This window comes from Rhincodon typus, chromosome 43 (genome assembly GCF_021869965.1).
Source record: "Rhincodon typus isolate 14 chromosome 43, sRhiTyp1.1, whole genome shotgun sequence".
Classification (NCBI taxonomy): Eukaryota; Metazoa; Chordata; class Chondrichthyes; order Orectolobiformes; family Rhincodontidae; genus Rhincodon; species Rhincodon typus.
The window spans coordinates 7,580,301-7,597,196 of record NC_063374.1 but is presented as its reverse complement, the minus strand read 5'-3'; the positions used below and the strand labels follow the sequence as shown (position 1 = coordinate 7,597,196).

Here is a 16,896-nt window from a genome sequence, read left to right as displayed (position 1 = left end):
CCAGCATCGGCAGTTCCCACTATCTCTGAAATATTTTTGATTACCCAGCCAGCATTCTGTTGTAGGGGCAGGTATGTTGTGGTACTTCCAGAGATGCAGGCCATGGTGGGGTAGGATATCCTGTCCATGCCGGGAGGGTTCAGTGCTGCTTCGGACTGGTGGGTTGACCTCCCATCCGTTGTTCTCCCTGACAGACTGTTCTCCTTCAAGACAAGAAGCAGAAGAACTACTGCGTTGCCTGTCAGGAGCTGGATTCTGACGTGGACAAAGATAACCCAGGTGAAAGGACTGAAGTGTCAGAGCAACCAGAATGGTGTTTTGATTTTAAAATCAGAGTCAACATAGTGTGAAGTTGGAGGAACACAGCAGGGCAGGCAGCGTTGGGGGAGCAGGAAAGTTGATAGTTCAGGTTTACACCCTTGATCAGGACTCATCAGCCTTGAAGAAGGGTCCCGACCCGAAACGTCGACTTTCCTGCTCCTCCAGTGCTGTCTGGCCCTGCTGTGTTCCTCCCACTCCACACTCTATTGTCTCTGACTCCAACATCAGCGGTTCTTGCTATATCCGAGTTAATTTTAAAATCGCCTCCTTCGCATAGACTGTAACTGTTCTGCTCTATAACACTGAAAGAACTGCGGATGCTGTAAATCAGGAACAAGTTGCTGGAAAAGCTCAGTGGGTCTGGCAGCATCTGTGAAGAAAAAAAAAATCAGAGTTAACGTTTCGGGTCCGGTCACCCTTCCTCCTGAGAAGTTCTGAGGAAGGGTCACCGGACCCAAAGCGTTAACTCAGATTTTTTCTTTCTTTGCAGATGCTGCCAGAGCGGCTGAGCTTTTCCAGCAACTTCTGTTTTTGTTCCGCTCTGTAACACCACTGTTAGGGAGGAGTGGCACGTCCCTCTACAAGGTTGTAAGGTCAAGTCTCACACCAGGAGCAAAAGATTCAAGGCTAACACAACACTCCTGGTGACAGTACTCAGGAAGTGCAGCACTGTCATAGGTGCCTGCTTCCAATGACATGCAGCTGTAGCTTTTGTAAAAGTGGTTGGTTGGGCTATACCTGGAGAACTGAGAGCAGTCCTGGTTCTCCTTATTCCAGGAAAGATATAATTGCCACAGAGGGAGCGTATGCAGGTTCACCTGACTTGTTCCCAGGATAGAGAAATTGTGCTATGAAGAGAGACTGGGTCTGTACTCACAAGAGTTTTGAAGAATGGGATTTCATTGAAACTTACAAAATATTTAAAGGGATGTAAACAGGGTAGATGCAAGTGCGATGTTTGAGGAGTCCAGAGAGAGACAATGCAATAATGAGGGGGATGCCACTTAAATACAAGATAGAAACATAGAAAATAGGAACAAGAGTAGGACATTCGGCCCTTCGAGTTTTCTCCACCATTATGATCATGGTTGTCTGTACAACTCAGTTGTCTGTTCCTGCTTTTCCCTTTGGCCCCAACTGCTATATCCAAATCCTTCTTGAAATCAGACGACGATTTTGGCCTCTACTACTTTCAGCGGTAGTGATTTCCACTCTCTGGGTGAGGAGAAATTATTTCACTCAGAGGGTTGTGAACCTTTGGAATTCTCTATCACAGAGGTTTAGTCCATAAGACATAGGAGCAGAAATTAGGCCATTCAGCGCATCGAGTCTGCTCCGCCATTCAATCATGGCTGATAAGTTCCTCAACCCCATTCTCCCGCTTTCTCCCCGTATCCCTTGAACCCCTTGATAATCGAGAACCTGTCTATCCCTGTCTTAAATGTACTCAATGACCTGGCCTCCACAGCCTTCTGTGGCAGTGAATTCCATAGATGCACCACTCTCTGGCTGAAGAAGTTTCTCCTTATCTCCGTTCTAAAAGGTCTTCCCATTACTCTAAAGCTGTGCCCTCGGGTCCTAGTCTCTCCTACCAATGGAAGTATCTTCCCAACATCCACCCTGTCCAGGCCATTCAGTATTCTGAAAGTTTCAATTAGATCCCCCTCTTTGAAGATGTTTAATGTAAAGATTGGTCATCAGAAATCGATCAATGGTACACAGGGTTATGGGAATAGCAGGGGTAAAAGACATGATTGTATTGAGCGGATTCGACGGGGTGGCCTACTCCAATGTCCTTAGAATGAAGGGAACAGATGAAAGTAAAAGATTCCCAAGCCACTTTTTGGAAGGGGCGGGATCCTGAATAGGGATGTCTGCCTTTTTATTTATCCCTCTCGATGCTGTTTGTTGGGGATAGTTACTGCACGTTCAAAAATTCTTTGAGGTTTAAAGTGCATTTGGGGGCACCCTGGGGTTGTGGAAGGTGCTAGATAAGTGCGTGTCTCCATAAGATGGTGTGGTGGTCATCACGTTTGCTTTACACGCGAAAGAGCCCTGGTTCGAAACCAGGCAAAAAAAAATTAGGGACCCTCTCGTGGTGCAGTGGTAGTGCCCCTACCCCGGTCCTGGAGGCCCAGGTTCAGGTCCCACGTGCTCCAGAGGTGTGTAATAACATCCTTGCACAGGTTGATTTAGAAAAATAGGTATGCACGCGTGTCTTTTAGTAGTCCGTGAGAAAGGAGGGCACGTTTGTGCGTCTGTGAAGTTTGCAAAACCCTGCTCTCCTCCCATCTTCTCCTGATTTAATCTTTGCCTTTTTAATCTCGCAGCTTTGAACCCGCAGGCAGCCCTGTCTCAAGTTCGAGAGCGACAGCGTGTCCTCAATGGCCAGGAGGAGGCGCTCTGCTCCCGCTCCACTCCGGAACTCTCGCTCGAAGCCAGGTCTCTGCCCGCCCCTTGTCTGGAGCCCCCTGAGCCAGCCCCTCCCCGGGCCGAAGGTGATGCGCCCCCGGGGCCGGCCTGCCTGGGCACCCCTCGTGCCAACGCCCGCTGGGAGGCCGAGCGGGCGGTCCTGCAGAGGCTGGCGTGGGCCTGCGGCGAGCTGGAGCGGGCCTCCTCCGTGGAGTACAGCTCTCAGCTCTGCCTTCTGATCCGGAACTGCGCCGACGCAATGCACAGCTTGAAGCGGCTGGCGTAGTTGCACTCTGGGGCGGGGGGTGGGGGGGCACTCTCTGTCGGAGGTCGCGACGGTCTGAGCCCTGAATCTGCCAGTGCTGTAGCACACCAGGACTCCAGGGGGCGCTAATGTCCGTTTCATTGGCTTTAGTGCACCCTGCAAGCCACAGAAATGTCCTGCTATGACCTCCAGCCAAATTTGACTTTGCACGTTTGGGGAGCAAATGATGTCTCTAGATGTGGCATGCAGCAATTAGCCGTAGTGAAATTCGGAGTATAAAGGTTCAGTCTAGTCAGCCTCCCTCATAGTGCTGGAGGCATAATCATTTGGACAATCTCCCAACCCAGTTCAACAGCCTTTCACCTTCTCCCTTATCCAACATCTCTGCAACTAATAAACACAACTGTTAGCCACACCCCTCCCTCTCACACCCCCACTTCCCCTTGCAATCATTCATTTTGAAGACCGTTTAAACTTTAGTGTTTTGGAAACTGTAGGACATTTCCTGGAGGGTTGGCATTCCTCCCATGGTCCTGGATTGTTACAGGAAATCCTGTCTGGTATTGAATAGAGGTTTTGAGAGTTTGTACAGTTGTTCTGGGTTTGGGGGGTGGGTTCCAAGGTCGATAAGATACTGTTCACCTTTGGGTCTTGAGCTCAACATCTGCTCACACAGAAAAGGATGAAAATCCTCACTGACTATGGGTGCTTTACTCTGTATCTAACCTCATGATTTCCCTGTCCTGGGAGTGTTTGACAGGGACAATGTAGAGAGAGCTTTACTCTCTATCTTACACTGTGCTGTCCCTGTCCTGGGAGTGTTTGATGGGGGGGACAGTGTAGAGAGAGCTTTACTCTGTATCTAACCCCATGCTATCCCTGTCTTGTCTAACCTCATGATGTACGTCTCCTGGGAGTGCTTGATGGGGACACTAGAGAGAGCTTTACTTGCAGTTTAAGAGTGGAGAGGCTTTACTCTGTATCCAGCCCGGTGCTGTACCTACTCTGGGAGTGTTTGCCTAATGGAATGGGTCAGTGCTGGAACTTTTGACCCCAGGTTCCAGCTGAATCATTCCAAGGAGTAGAGAGATGGAACCGTGGAGGTTGAAATACATTTTAAAATGATTTCAGTCAAACTAATTGCTAGGGTTGTTGCTCGAGTCCATTGCTAGTACCATGAGGATTCCCAACTGAAATCTGCATCTCAGTTGGACGTCGCACTATTGTGTGGAGATAGCATTTGGATCATAAGCTGTTCTGCAGCGCACTGAGCCCAGAGGTAGCCAGTGCTGGGATTGACGGGACTCCATACGGCCACCAGAGACAGTCCCCTCTTTCCTACACTTCCACCCAACCGCTGGACTGTCGTTTTTTTTTGTATTTTGGTTTGTGTTAATAAAGTATTTGCATTTCTCTTGCGGTGCAGCTGGTTTCTTGGGCACTGTGGGTCTCCAGGGTCGGGCACAGATGAGGGCATAACGTGGCGACACTCCCCATAAGAGCACCTGGGGGAAGAGAGCGGTTTGCAGTCTCTCAGGGGAACAGCACCCCTGGTCACGACATGGACCACAGAGAGACCTTTGGGGCAGGGGTGGGGGTGGTTGGTAAAGGTGAAAGTGAAGGAAATGCCCCAGAATGGGCTGATTCATCACCTTGGAGAAGGAGGATTTGAACAGTACCCCGGTTGAACCTTGCCCCATTCACCACCACACTCCTGCCTTTAAATCTGGTTTTTCCATAGGAGGCATACAGCATGGAAACAGGCCCTTCAGTCCAACTCATCCATGCTGACCCAGTCTCCCAAACTAAACTAGTCCAATTTGCTTCTGTTTGGCCCATATCCCTCTAAATCTTTCCTATCCATGCACTTGTCCAAATGTCACTTAAATGTTGTAACTGTACCTGCATCTACCACTTTCTCTGGCAGCTCATTCCACATACGAACTGCCGTCTGCGTGAAAAAGTAGCTCCCCAGGCCCCTTTTAAATCTTTCTCCTCTCGCCATAAAAATGTGCCGTCTAGTTTTGAATTCCCCTACCCTAGGGGAAAGACCCTTGCAGTCACTTTATCTGTGACTGTCATGATTTAATAAACCTTTATCAGGGCACCCCTCAACCTACTATGTTCCAGTAAAAAATCCCAGCCTCTCCTTATAACTCAAACCCTCCAATCCTGGTAACCTCCTTGTATATCTTTTCTGCACCCTCTCTGATTTAATAATATCCTTCCTATAGCAGGGGAACCAGAACTGTACACAATACTCCAGAAGTAGCCTCATCAATGTCCTGTACAATCGCAACATGACATACCAAGTCCTACACTCAATGGTTTGAGCAATGAAGGCAAGCGTACCAAACACCTTTGTCTACCTGTGATGCAACTGTCAAAGAACTATGTTCCTGAACCCCCGAGGTCTCTCTGTTTGACAACACTCCCCAGGGGCCTATCATTAACTGTACAAGTCCTGCCTTGTGCTTCTTGCCAAAATGCAACATGTTGCGTTTATCCAAATCAAACTTCATCTGCCACTACTCAGCCCAATTGATCAAGATCCCTTTGTAACTTTGAGGTTGGTTGGCTCGCCGAGCTGGTTTGTTGTTCCGCAGACGTTTCGTTACCGTGCTTGGTAATATCCTCAGTGCAGCCTCTGATGAAGCGTCGGTGTGTTTTCCCTCCTGGCTTTTAAACTCTGGCGTCTGTTACGATGGATTGCCTCACTTCCGAGTTTCCTCCGTAGTGGAATGTATATGGGGTCGAGTTCCATGTGTTTATTAATAGCCTGCTTCGTGGAGTGCCATGCTTCCAGGAATTCTCATGCTTGTCTCTGCCTAGCCTGTCCCAGGATCTTAGTGTTGTCCCAGTTGAAGTTGTGGTTCTCCTTGTCCATGTGGATTGAGATGAGCGAGTATCAATCCACATGAACAAGGAGAACCATGACTTTGACTGGGACAACACTAAGATCCTGGGACAGGCTAGGCAGAGACAAGCATGAGAATTCCTGGAAGCATGGCACTCCACGAAGCAGGCTATTAATAAACACATCGAACTTGACCCCATATACATTCCACTACGGAGGAAACCCGGAAGTGAGGCAATCCATCGCAACGGACCCCAGAGTTTAAAAGCCAGGAGGGAAAACACACCGACGCTTCATCAGAGGCTGCACTGAGGATGTTACCAAGCACGGTAACGAAACGTCTGCGGAACAACAAACCAGCTCGGCGAGCCAACCAACCTCAACACCCACAACTTGAGCTACAAATCTACTCCAAAACCTTTGATCCCTTTGTAATCTTAGATAACCTGCTTCACTGCCCACTGTACCACTAATCTCGGTGTCATCCGCAAATTCAGTATCCATGCTTCCTAAATTCTCATCCAGATTGTTTATACAAATGACGAATAACAGTGGACCCAGCACTGATCTCTGTGGAGCACCATTGGTCACAGGCCTCCAGTCCAAAAAACAATCCTCCTCCACCACTGCCCTCCGTCTCTAACCACCAAGCTAATTTTGTATCCAATTGGCAAGCTTTCCATGAATCCCACATGATCTAACTTTACTAACTGTTCCACCATGCAAAACCGTGCCAAAGGCTTTACTAAAGTCAATGTAGACAATGTCTACTGCTCTGCCTTCATCTATTTTCTTGGTCACATCATCAAAAAACTGAATCAAATTCATGAGACGCCTTTCTCCGTGCACAAAGCCATGCTGACTATCCCTTGCCCCTCCAAATGCATGTAATTCCTGTCTTTCAGAATTCCCCCTCAACAACATACCCAGTACTGATGTCAGACTCACTGCTGTATACTTTCAGGGCTTCTCCTTCCAGCCTTTCTTAAATAAAGGCACAACACAAGCCACCCTCCAGTTTTCTAGCACCTAACTCTGCTCGGGGTCCACCAATTTCTTCTCTAGCTTTCTGCGATGCCCTGGGATACACTTGATCAGGTCCTGGAGATTTATCCACTTTTATGTTGTTTAAGATGTGGAGGTGCCAGTGTTGGACTGGGGTGGACAAGGTCAGAAGTCACCTAACACCAGGTTATAATCCAACAGGTTTACTTGAAATCACAAGCTTTCGTAGTGCTGCTCCTTCATCAGGTGACTTCTGGTAACGTGTGACATCTGACCTATATTTTTAAGACCTCCAGCACCTCCTCTTCTGCAATGTGAACTGTTTTCAAGACATGAATGTTTATTTTGTGGAGTTCCGGAGCTTCCATGCCTTTCTCCGCAGTAAATACTGATGCGAAATATTCATTTAGTGACTCTCCTTTCTATGGTTCCACATATAGGTGATCTTGTTAATCATTTATGGGGATCCTATTCTCTCTCTAGTTGCTCTTAATGTATTTGTCGAATCTCTTTGGATTATCCTTAATCTTACCTGCCAAAGCTATTTCACATCTCCTTTTGCGCTCCTGATTTCCCTCTTAAGAATGCCCCTATTCCCCTTATACTCTTCAAGAGATTTACTTGACTAGACCTTACAACCACCATGTCCTTACTCTTGACCAGAGCCTTAGTGTCTCTTCATCCATTGTTCCCTACTCCCACCAGCCTTACCCTTCACTCTAACAGGAACATACTGCCTCTGAGTACTTGTTATCACACTTTTGAAAGTCTCTCATTTGCCAATTGTCCCTTTACCTGAGGACGGTGTACTCCAATCAAGCTTTGAAAGTTCCATACCAACAAAATTGGCCTTACTCCAATTTAGAACATTGAACTTTTATACAAGGCCTATTGTTTTGCATAACTATTTTAAAAATAACAGAATTATGATAACCGGTCCTAGAGTGCTCCCCCACTAACATTTCAGACACTTGCCCGGCCTTATTTCCCAAGAGAAGGTCAAGTTTTGCTCCTTCTCTTGCAAGTACATGTCGATAAAGAAAACTTTTTGTGAACACAGTTAACAGATTCCTTCCCATCCAAGCCTTAACACTATGGCAAGTTAAAATCCCCTACAATTTACAACCCTGTTATTCTTAGTTATCTGAGATCTCTGTATTAGTGAAATCAGTCAGTTACCAAAGGGGGAATAGTCAGAAGAGTGCTACTGTGTTAGAGGCGCTGTCTTTTGGATGAGGCACTGATCTTGTGCCCCCCATCTGGCCCCTCTAGAGGGGTAAAAGATCCCACAGCACCTTTCAAATGCTCTTAGAATCCCTACAGTGTGAGAAAAGACACCATTCAGCCCATCGAGTCAACACTGAGGGTCGTCCCACCCATCCCTGCATTCCCCATGGCTAACTCACCTAGTTTGCACACCCCTGGACACTATGGCCAACTTAACATGGCCAATCCACCCCAACCTGCACATCTTTGGACTGTGGGAGGAAACCCACGCAGACACAGGGAGAACGTGCAAACTCCGCACAGTCACACAAGGCTGGGATCGAACTCAGGTCCCTGGTACTGTGAGGCAGCATCGCTAACCACTGAGAAGGGTTTCTGAAGAAGGGTCCAGACCCGAAACGTCAGCTTTCCGGCTCCTCTGATGCTGCCTGGCCTGCTGTGTTCCTTCAACTCCACACCTTGCTATATAAGACCATAAGAGCCAGGAGCAGGAGCGGGCCATCTGGCCAATAAGATCATGGCTGATTGTTTCGTGGACTCAGCTCCACTTACCCACCCGCTCACTGTAACCCTTAATTCTTTTACTCATCAAAACTCCATCTTCTTTTGCCTTAAAAACATTCAATGAGGTAGCCTCAAGTGCTTTACTGGGCAGGGAATTCCACAGATTCACAACCCTTTGGGTGAAGAAGTTTCTCCTCAGCTCAGTCCTAAGTCTGCTCCCCTTTATTTTGAGGCTATGCCCCGTAGACCTAGTTTCACCTGCTAGTGGAAACAACCTCCCTGCTTCAATCATGTCTAATCCCTTCATAATTTTATAAGTTTCTATAAGATCCCCCCCCCCCCCCCCACCCCACCCCTCATTCTTCTAAATTCCAATGAATATAAAGAACTGCGGATGCTGGGAAGCAGAAACAGCAGAAATTGCTGGAAAAACTGAGCAGGTCCAGCAGCATCTGTGGAGAGAAATCAGAGTTAACGTTTCAAGTCTGGTGACCCTTTCTGAGTTGCGAGAAAGGGTTCACTGGACCCGAAACGTTAACGTCTGATTTCTCCCAATCGAATAGACTGGCGCTGTTGTCCCTGGAGCGTCAGAGGCTGAGGGGTGACCTTATAGACGTTTATAAAATCATGAGGGGCATGTATAGCTAAGGTCTTTTCCCCAGGGTAGGGGAGTCCAAAATTAGAGGGCATAGGTTAGGGTGAGAGGGGAAAGATTTACAAAGGACCTAAGAGGCAACTTTTTCACACAGAGGGTGGTGCGTGTATGGAACGAGCTGCCAGAGGAAGTGGTGGAGGCTGGTACAATTACAACATTTAAAAGGCATCTGGATGGGTACATGAATAGGAAGGGTTTAGAGGGATATGGGCCAAATGCTGGCAAATGGGATTAGGTTTATTTGGGATATCTGGTCAGGATGGACGTGTTGGACCGAAGGGTCTGTTTCTGAGCTGTGCACATCTCTATGTGACTCCGTGACTATTTATCCCCCTGCTTTTGTGGGATCTTGCTGTGCACGATGTCTTTATTTGCACTACCTCAGAAACATAAACGCTGTGAAAGAGAGAGAGAGAACAAGGTGTAGGACTGGATGAACACAGCAGGCCAGGCAGCACCAGAGGAGCAGGAAAGCTGACGTTTCGGGTCTGGACCCTCTGGAGCCTTATTCAGAAAATCAGAAAAGAGAGAGGGGGCGTGTGAGAGGACAGTAATTATTGTCAGAAATTAGCAACCTTTAAAAGAGACAGTGAGAGGACAGTAAATGTCCTGCAGAAATTACCACAGGTGAAAACGAGATCAGTTACCAGTGGAATTTAAAAACAACCTATTTTTTATTGGGGGGGGGAGAAAGAAAACAAAACTCAGGTGCGGAAATAGCTTGAGATTTTTGGTTTGGGCTTTGGAGAGGCGTGGTTAAATTTTTTTTTGGGGGGGGGGGCGGAGAGAAGCGTCGGAAACAAAATTAAAAGTTTGCAAAGGAAATAGCAATGCCCTCACGCTTTCAGGGCGTGGTGGTAAACAAAAGAACAGGATCCACACAGAAACCAGTTCCTTTTAAACAGGAAATCCCAGGCAGAAGGATTTGTAGTGTGCGCGCCTGTAAAAGAAACAGAGAGGATTAGCTTTTAAGAAGACTACAACAAAGAATTGGAAAGGAAAGCCTTTTTTTTAAAAGCAAAGAGAGAGAGAGTGTGCAAAACTGGTTCCAAGTTGCATTCTTCTTTACCAATTTCATTAGTTGTAGCGTTCCCTGGAGGAAGGGAGAGAGAGGGAGGGGAACAGAGAGGAAACTTTGACTGAGATACCGGGTGATACAGTGCTGCATGAGCTAGGTAGACCACAGCGGGGAAAGAGGGTATGAACGGGGTGCAGGACGAGCCCTCCGGGAGCCTGGTCTCTGGCATCGAGGGGCTCCCCCCGTTGCCCAAGGGTCTGAGCGGGATCCTCAATTCCAGCGGGGGGTCGTGGAGGGACGTGGAGAGGCTGTACGCCAAGAAGACCATGATCCAGGACGAGCTGAGCCGGCCCCGCCTGGCCACCGACAAGTTACTGAGGAACAAGCCGGCCAATCTGGACGCGGCCCTGGCTTTGTTACGGAAGGAGATGGTAAGCCAAAGACAGCCCCCCCTTCCCTTCCCTTCCCTTCCCACCCATCAGCAAAAAGTCGTGGAGTACTGGGACAGACCCTTCGGCCCATCGATCCCCGTGCTGGTCAAAACCAACCCATTGTCCAGCACTTTTATCCCAAGCCTTGAATGCCTTGGTATTGGAAATGTGTACAGAATCATTCAGCATGGAAACAGACCCTTAGGTCCCAACTCAACCTCGCCTTTATTGGTCAGTGCATTGAGTAGAAGGGTTGGGAGGGTCATGTTGCGGCTGTACAGGACATTGGTTAGGGCCACTTTTGGAATCGTGCCTTCAGTTCTGGTCTCCCTGCTATAGGGAAGATGTTGTGAAACTTGAAAGGGTTCAGAAAAGATTTACAAGGATGTTGCCAGGGTTGGAGCTACAGGGAGAGGCTGAATAGGCTGGTAATAACGCAGTGTGGAGCTGGAGGAACACAGCAGGCCAGGCAGTATCAGAGGAGCAGGAAAGCAGACGTTTCGGGTCGGGACCCTTCTTCAGACCCTTTCTGACCCGAAACATCAGCTTTCCTGTTCCTCTGCTGCCTGGCCTGCTGTGTTCTTCCAGCTCCACACTGTGTTATCTCAGGCTCCAGCATCGGCAGTTCTTACTATCTCTGAATAGGCTGGGGCTTTTTTCTCTGGAGCATCGGAGGCTGAGGGGTGACCTTGTAGAAGTTTATAAAATCATGAGGGGCATGGACAGGGTGAATAGTCTTTTCTCCAGGGTAGGGGAGTCCAAAACTAGAGGGGCATAGGTTTAAGGTGAGGGGGGAAAGATTTAAAAAGGAGCTAAGGGGCAACTTTTTCACGCAGAGGGTGGTGCGTGTATGGAATGAGCTGCCAGAGGAAGTGATGGAGGCTGGTACAATTACAACATGTAAAAGGGATCTGGATGGCCATATGCATTGGAAGGGTCTAGAGGGATATGGGCCAAATGCTGACAAATGGGACTAGATTAATTTAGGAAACATGGTCGACATGGACAAATTGGATGAAGGGTCTGTTTCCATTCTCTAAATCTCTATGATTCTACTCCACGCTGACCATATTCTCAAACTAAACTAGTCCCTCCTGCCTGCTCCTGGTCTATATCCCTTCAAACCTTTCCTATTTGCGTACTTATTCCAAATATCTTTTAAACATTTGTGACGGTACCCACACTTCCTCTAGAAATTCATTCCATACATGAACTACTCTGTATGTAAAAAAAAATTGCCCCCTTTTTAAAACTTTCTCTTCTCATCTTAAAAATATACTCCCTAGTTTTGAACTTCTCAACCCTACAGAAAAGACCTTTGTTATTCACCTTTATCTGTGCCTCTCATGATTTTATAGACCTCTAAGGTCACCCCCTCAACCTCTTAGGCTTCAGTGATGGAAGTCCCAGCATATCCAGCCAATAACTGATGACGTTCCAACTCCTATACTCAAAGGTCTGAGCAATGAAGGCAAGTTTGCTAAACGTCTTCTGAACTCCGTCCACCTGTGACGTAAATTTCTAAGAATTATGTATCCTGAACCCCGAGGTCTCTCTGCTCTACAATACTACCCACGGCCCTAACATTAAATTTGTTTGTTTTGCCAAACTGCAATACCTCTCATTTATCCAAATAAAACCCCATCTGCCACCCCTCAGCCCATTAACCCAATTGATATAGATCTCTTTGTAATCTTAGATTTGCCTCCTATATTCTCATCCAAATCATATGGTCAATGCATATCTAAATACTTCTTTAATGTTATGTTCCTGTCTCCAGTTGAGTTTTAGATTGCCACCATCCTTTGAGTGAAAACATTTTCCCTCACATTCCCTTCAAAACCTCCTACCCTTTAGCTTAAATCGATGGTCCTGGTCATTGATCCCTCCATCAAAGGGGGCAGTTCCTCTCTGCCTACCCTGTCTATTCCCCTCTTAGTTTTATACATCTCAGTCATACGTCATTCTCCACCAGTCTCCTCTGCTCCATGGAAAACGATTACAGTCTATCCAAACTCTCTTTGTAGCTGAGATAGTAGGAACTGCAGACCTTCTTTCTGAAGAAGGGTCTAGGCCCGAAACGTCAGCTTTCCTGCTCCTCTGATGCTGCTTGGCCTGCTGTGTTCATCCAGCTCTACACCTTGTTATCTCTTTGTAGCTGATTGTCTAGCGAGCATCTAACACCCACACACATACTATAGTGTCTTTGGTATCTCGCCCTCGCCTTCTGGGGCATTGAACCCATTCATAAGAAATGGGAGCAGGAGCAGCCATTCGGCCCCTCGAGCTTGCTCTGTCATTCAATAAGATCATGGCTGATCTTTTCGTGGACTCCACTCCACTTATCCGCCCGCTGTCGCTAACCCTTAATCCCTGTACTGTTCAAAAATCCATCATTGCCTTAAAAACATTCATTGAGGTAAAAATTGAACTAAAATATCCCCATCTGCCGTGGCAGGATTTGAACCTATGACCCAGTGAATATTAGCCTGAACTCCTGGATTACTAGAATCGTAGAGACGTACAGCACAGAAACAGACCATTTGGTCTAACTCATCCATGCCGACCAGATATCCTAAATTAAGCTAGTCCCATTTGCCAGCATTTGGCCCATATCCCTCTAAACCCTTCCTATTCATATACCCATCCAGATGCCTTTTAAATGTTGTAATTGTACCATCCTCCGCCACTTCCTCTGGCAGCTCCTTCCATACACGCACCACCCTCTGCGTGAAAAAATTGCCACTTAAGTCTTTTTTAAATACTTCCCCTCTCGCCTTAAACCTATGCCCTCCAGTTTGGGGCTCCCCTACCCTGGGGAAAAGACCTTGACTATTCACCCTATCCATGCCCCTCATGATTTTATAAAGCTCTATAAGGTCACCCCTCAGCCTCCAACGCTCCAGGGAAAATAGCCTCAGGCTATTCAGCCTCTCCCTAGAGCTCAAACCCTCCAACCCAGGCAACGTCCTTGTAAATCTTTTCTGCGCTCTTTCAAGTTTAATAACATCTTTCCTTTAGCAGTCCAGAGTTATTACTGCTATGCCAATGCTTCCTGCCATTACTACCTTGTATCTTCAGGGTGCTTGACCACACAACCTAGACCTGTGATTCCTTGTTAACGGTATTGAAGGGAGCGCTGCACTGCCATCAAATTCAGAGGATGGATCCAGGGATGAGGAACGTTGGTCACATGGATAGATTGGGGGTGCCCTCCTTGGAGAAAGAGGTGATTTGACAGAAGTTTTCAAAACTGTGAGGGGTCTCAGGCAGGGTAGACAGGGAGGAACAATTCCCACTGGTCAAAGGATTGAGAATGAGAGGGCGTGGACTTACGATAATTAGTAAATGAACCAAAAGTAATACGAGGAGATTCTATGTTTTCACGCAGCGAGTGGTTCGGGTCTGGGATGTGTTGCCAGAGATTGTGATGGAGGCAGGTCTTCATTCGTTCACTAGATGAGGGCATCGCTGGCTAGGCAGCATTTATTGTCCCATCCCTAATTGCCCTGAGGGCAGTTAAGAGTCAACCATATTGCTGTGGGTCTGGAGTCACATGTAGGCCCAGACCAGGTAAGGATGGCAGTTTCCTTCCCTAAAGGGCATCCGACAATTGACAATGGATTCACAGTCATTGTTAGAATCTTAATTCCAGATATTTATTGAATTCAAACTCCACCATCTGCCGTGGTGGGATTTGAACCCAGGTCTCCAGAACGTTATCTGGGCTTCTGGATTAACAGTCCAGTGATAATACCACTAGGCCATCACCTTCCCTGTGATCTAATTGAAACTTGCAGAATACTAAGACGTCTTGATAGAGTGGTGCAGAGAAGGTACCTCCACCAGTAAAAGAGACTAGGACCTGAGGGCACAGCCTCAGAGCGAAGGGACGACCCTTTAGAATGGAGATGAGGAAGCATTTCTTCAGCCAGAGGGTGGCGAATCTGTGGAACTCAATGCAGCAGAGGGCTGTGGAGGCCAAGTCATTGAGTGGATTTAAGACAGAGATAGGTAGGTTCTTGATTGGTAAGGAACTCTAAGGTCACAGGGAGAAGGCCGGAGAATGGCATTGAGAAGCATAGGAGCCATGATTGAATGGCGGAGCAGACCCGATGGACCTAATGGCCTAATTCTACTCCTATATCTTGTGGTCTTGTGGATATCTTCAGGTTAAGCGAACGGACAATAACTTGGCAGGTATGTGGGAACGTTTGAGGCTATGTACTTTGGCAGGAAAACGAGCTGAATATGATTTAAATGCAAAAAAGGCTGCAGAATGCTGCAGCACAGTGGGATTTGGGTGTCCTTGTAATGAATTATACAAAAGCTAGCATTCAAATTCTGAGGTAATAGGGAAGGCAAATGGAATGTTGGCGTTTATTTCAAAGGGAATGGAGTATAAAAATAGAGAGGGCTTACTAAAACCGTACAAGGCATTGAGCAGACTACAGCTGGAATGCTGTTGACCTGTCCGTCCTCCCTGGACTGACCTATCTCCTCCCTACCTCCCCACCTACACTCACCTTTACTGGCTCCATCCCCGCCTCTTTGACCGGTCTGTCTCCTCTCCACCTATCTTCTCCTTTATCCATCTTCTATCCGCCTCCCCCTCTCTCCCTATTTATTTCAGAACCCCCTTCCCCTCCCCCATTTCTGATGAAGGGTCTAGGCCCGAAATGTCAGCCTTCCTGCTCCTATGATGCTGCTTGGCCTGCTGTGTTCATCCAGCTCTACACCTTGTTACCTCAGATTCTCCAGCATCTGCAGTTCCTACTATCTCTGCTCTGCAATTACTAGTTTTGGTCGCCTTATTTAAGGCATTGGAAACAGTCCAGAGAAAGTTCACTTGGCTAATCCTGGTTATGGACGGATTTTTTAATGAGTTTAGAAGAATGACAGGCGATGAAACATACAAGATTTTTAGGGGGCTTGACAGGGGTAGATATGCAGACACTATAGAGTCATACAGCACGGAAACAGACCCTTCGGTCCAACCAGTCCATGCCGACCATAATCCCAAACTAAACCAGTCCCACTTCCCTGTGTTTGGCCCATATTGCTCCAAACATTTCTTCTTCGTGTACTTCTACAAATGTCTTTTAAATGTTGTAACTGTGCCCGCAACGACCACTTCCTCTGGAAGTTCATTCTGCACATGAACCACTCTCTGTGTAAAAAATTGCCCCTCATGTCTTTTTTAAATCTTTCTCCTCTCACCTTAAAAATTATGCCCCCTAGTCTTGAAATCCCCCACCCTAAGGAAAAGACACCTGCCATTCTCCTTATCTATAACCCCCATTATTTTATAAACCTCTGTAAGGTCACTCCTTCACCTCATACATTCCAGTGAAAAATGTCCCAGCCTATCCAGCATCTCCTCATAACTCAAACCTTCCATTCCCAGCGACATCCTGGTAACTTTCTTCTGAACCCTCTCCAGCTTATAATACACTTTGTTGTTGCCTCTGGTGGGACAGTCCAGGACCTGAGGGCATAATTTCAGAATAAGGGGGTCACACATTTAAGATGGAGATGAGGAGGAATTTCTTCTCTCAGTAGGTAGGGAACGGTGGCATTCTTTACTGCAGAGGGTTGTCAATGCTGTGTCATTAAGGAGGTTCAAGGCTAAGACAGACGGACTTCTAACCAGTTAGGGGAAAAAAGGCAAGAATGTGGAGTTGAAGATGATCAGCCAGGATATCATTGAAGCATTGGAGCAGACCCAATGGGCTGAATGGCCTACTTCTGCACCTGCATCTTCTGGATCCTCTTACATGCCCATGTGAGAAGGCAGGTGAAGGTTCAGTTTAATGCCTCACTTGTAAAAAGGCTCATCCGAGAGGCTAACACTCCCTCAGTACTGCACTGCCAATGTCAGTTTGGGTTTTGTGTTCAATTCTTTGTTAGATTGGAAGCCAATTTGCACACACGCTCCCATGGGCAAGTCACCAGATTTTTAACTGATGTTAGTACAGGGACCCCATTTGCACATACACTGACTCTCACTGGGGTACAGCTCCCACACACACACTGACTCTCACTGGGTACAGGCTCCCACACACACACACACACACACTGACTGTCACTGGGGTACAGCTCCCACACACACACACACACTGACTCTCACTGGGTACGGGCTCCCACACACACACACACTGACTCTCACTGGGGTACAGGCTCCCACACACACACACACAC

The 16,896-nt window shown here is 47.3% G+C and overlaps 2 protein-coding genes across 2 annotated transcripts in view; both read left to right on the top strand.

Annotated features, from left to right (window-relative positions):
• Positions 1–4,412, top strand: part of znrd2 (zinc ribbon domain containing 2) — an 8,092-nt gene extending 3,680 nt beyond the window's left edge. The window contains exons 3-4 of the mRNA XM_048619628.1: positions 195–279; positions 2,652–4,412. Coding sequence (XP_048475585.1) covers positions 195–279; positions 2,652–3,019 — 453 coding nt within the window. The 3' untranslated portion in view covers positions 3,020–4,412. The remainder of the gene's footprint in view (positions 1–194; positions 280–2,651) is intronic.
• A 5,660-nt stretch (positions 4,413–10,072) lies between these two features.
• Positions 10,073–16,896, top strand: part of fam89b (family with sequence similarity 89 member B) — a 9,537-nt gene continuing 2,713 nt past the window's right edge. Inside the window, exon 1 of the mRNA XM_048619807.1 lies at positions 10,073–10,695. Within this exon, the coding sequence (XP_048475764.1) occupies positions 10,447–10,695 (249 nt within the window). The 5' untranslated portion in view covers positions 10,073–10,446. The remainder of the gene's footprint in view (positions 10,696–16,896) is intronic.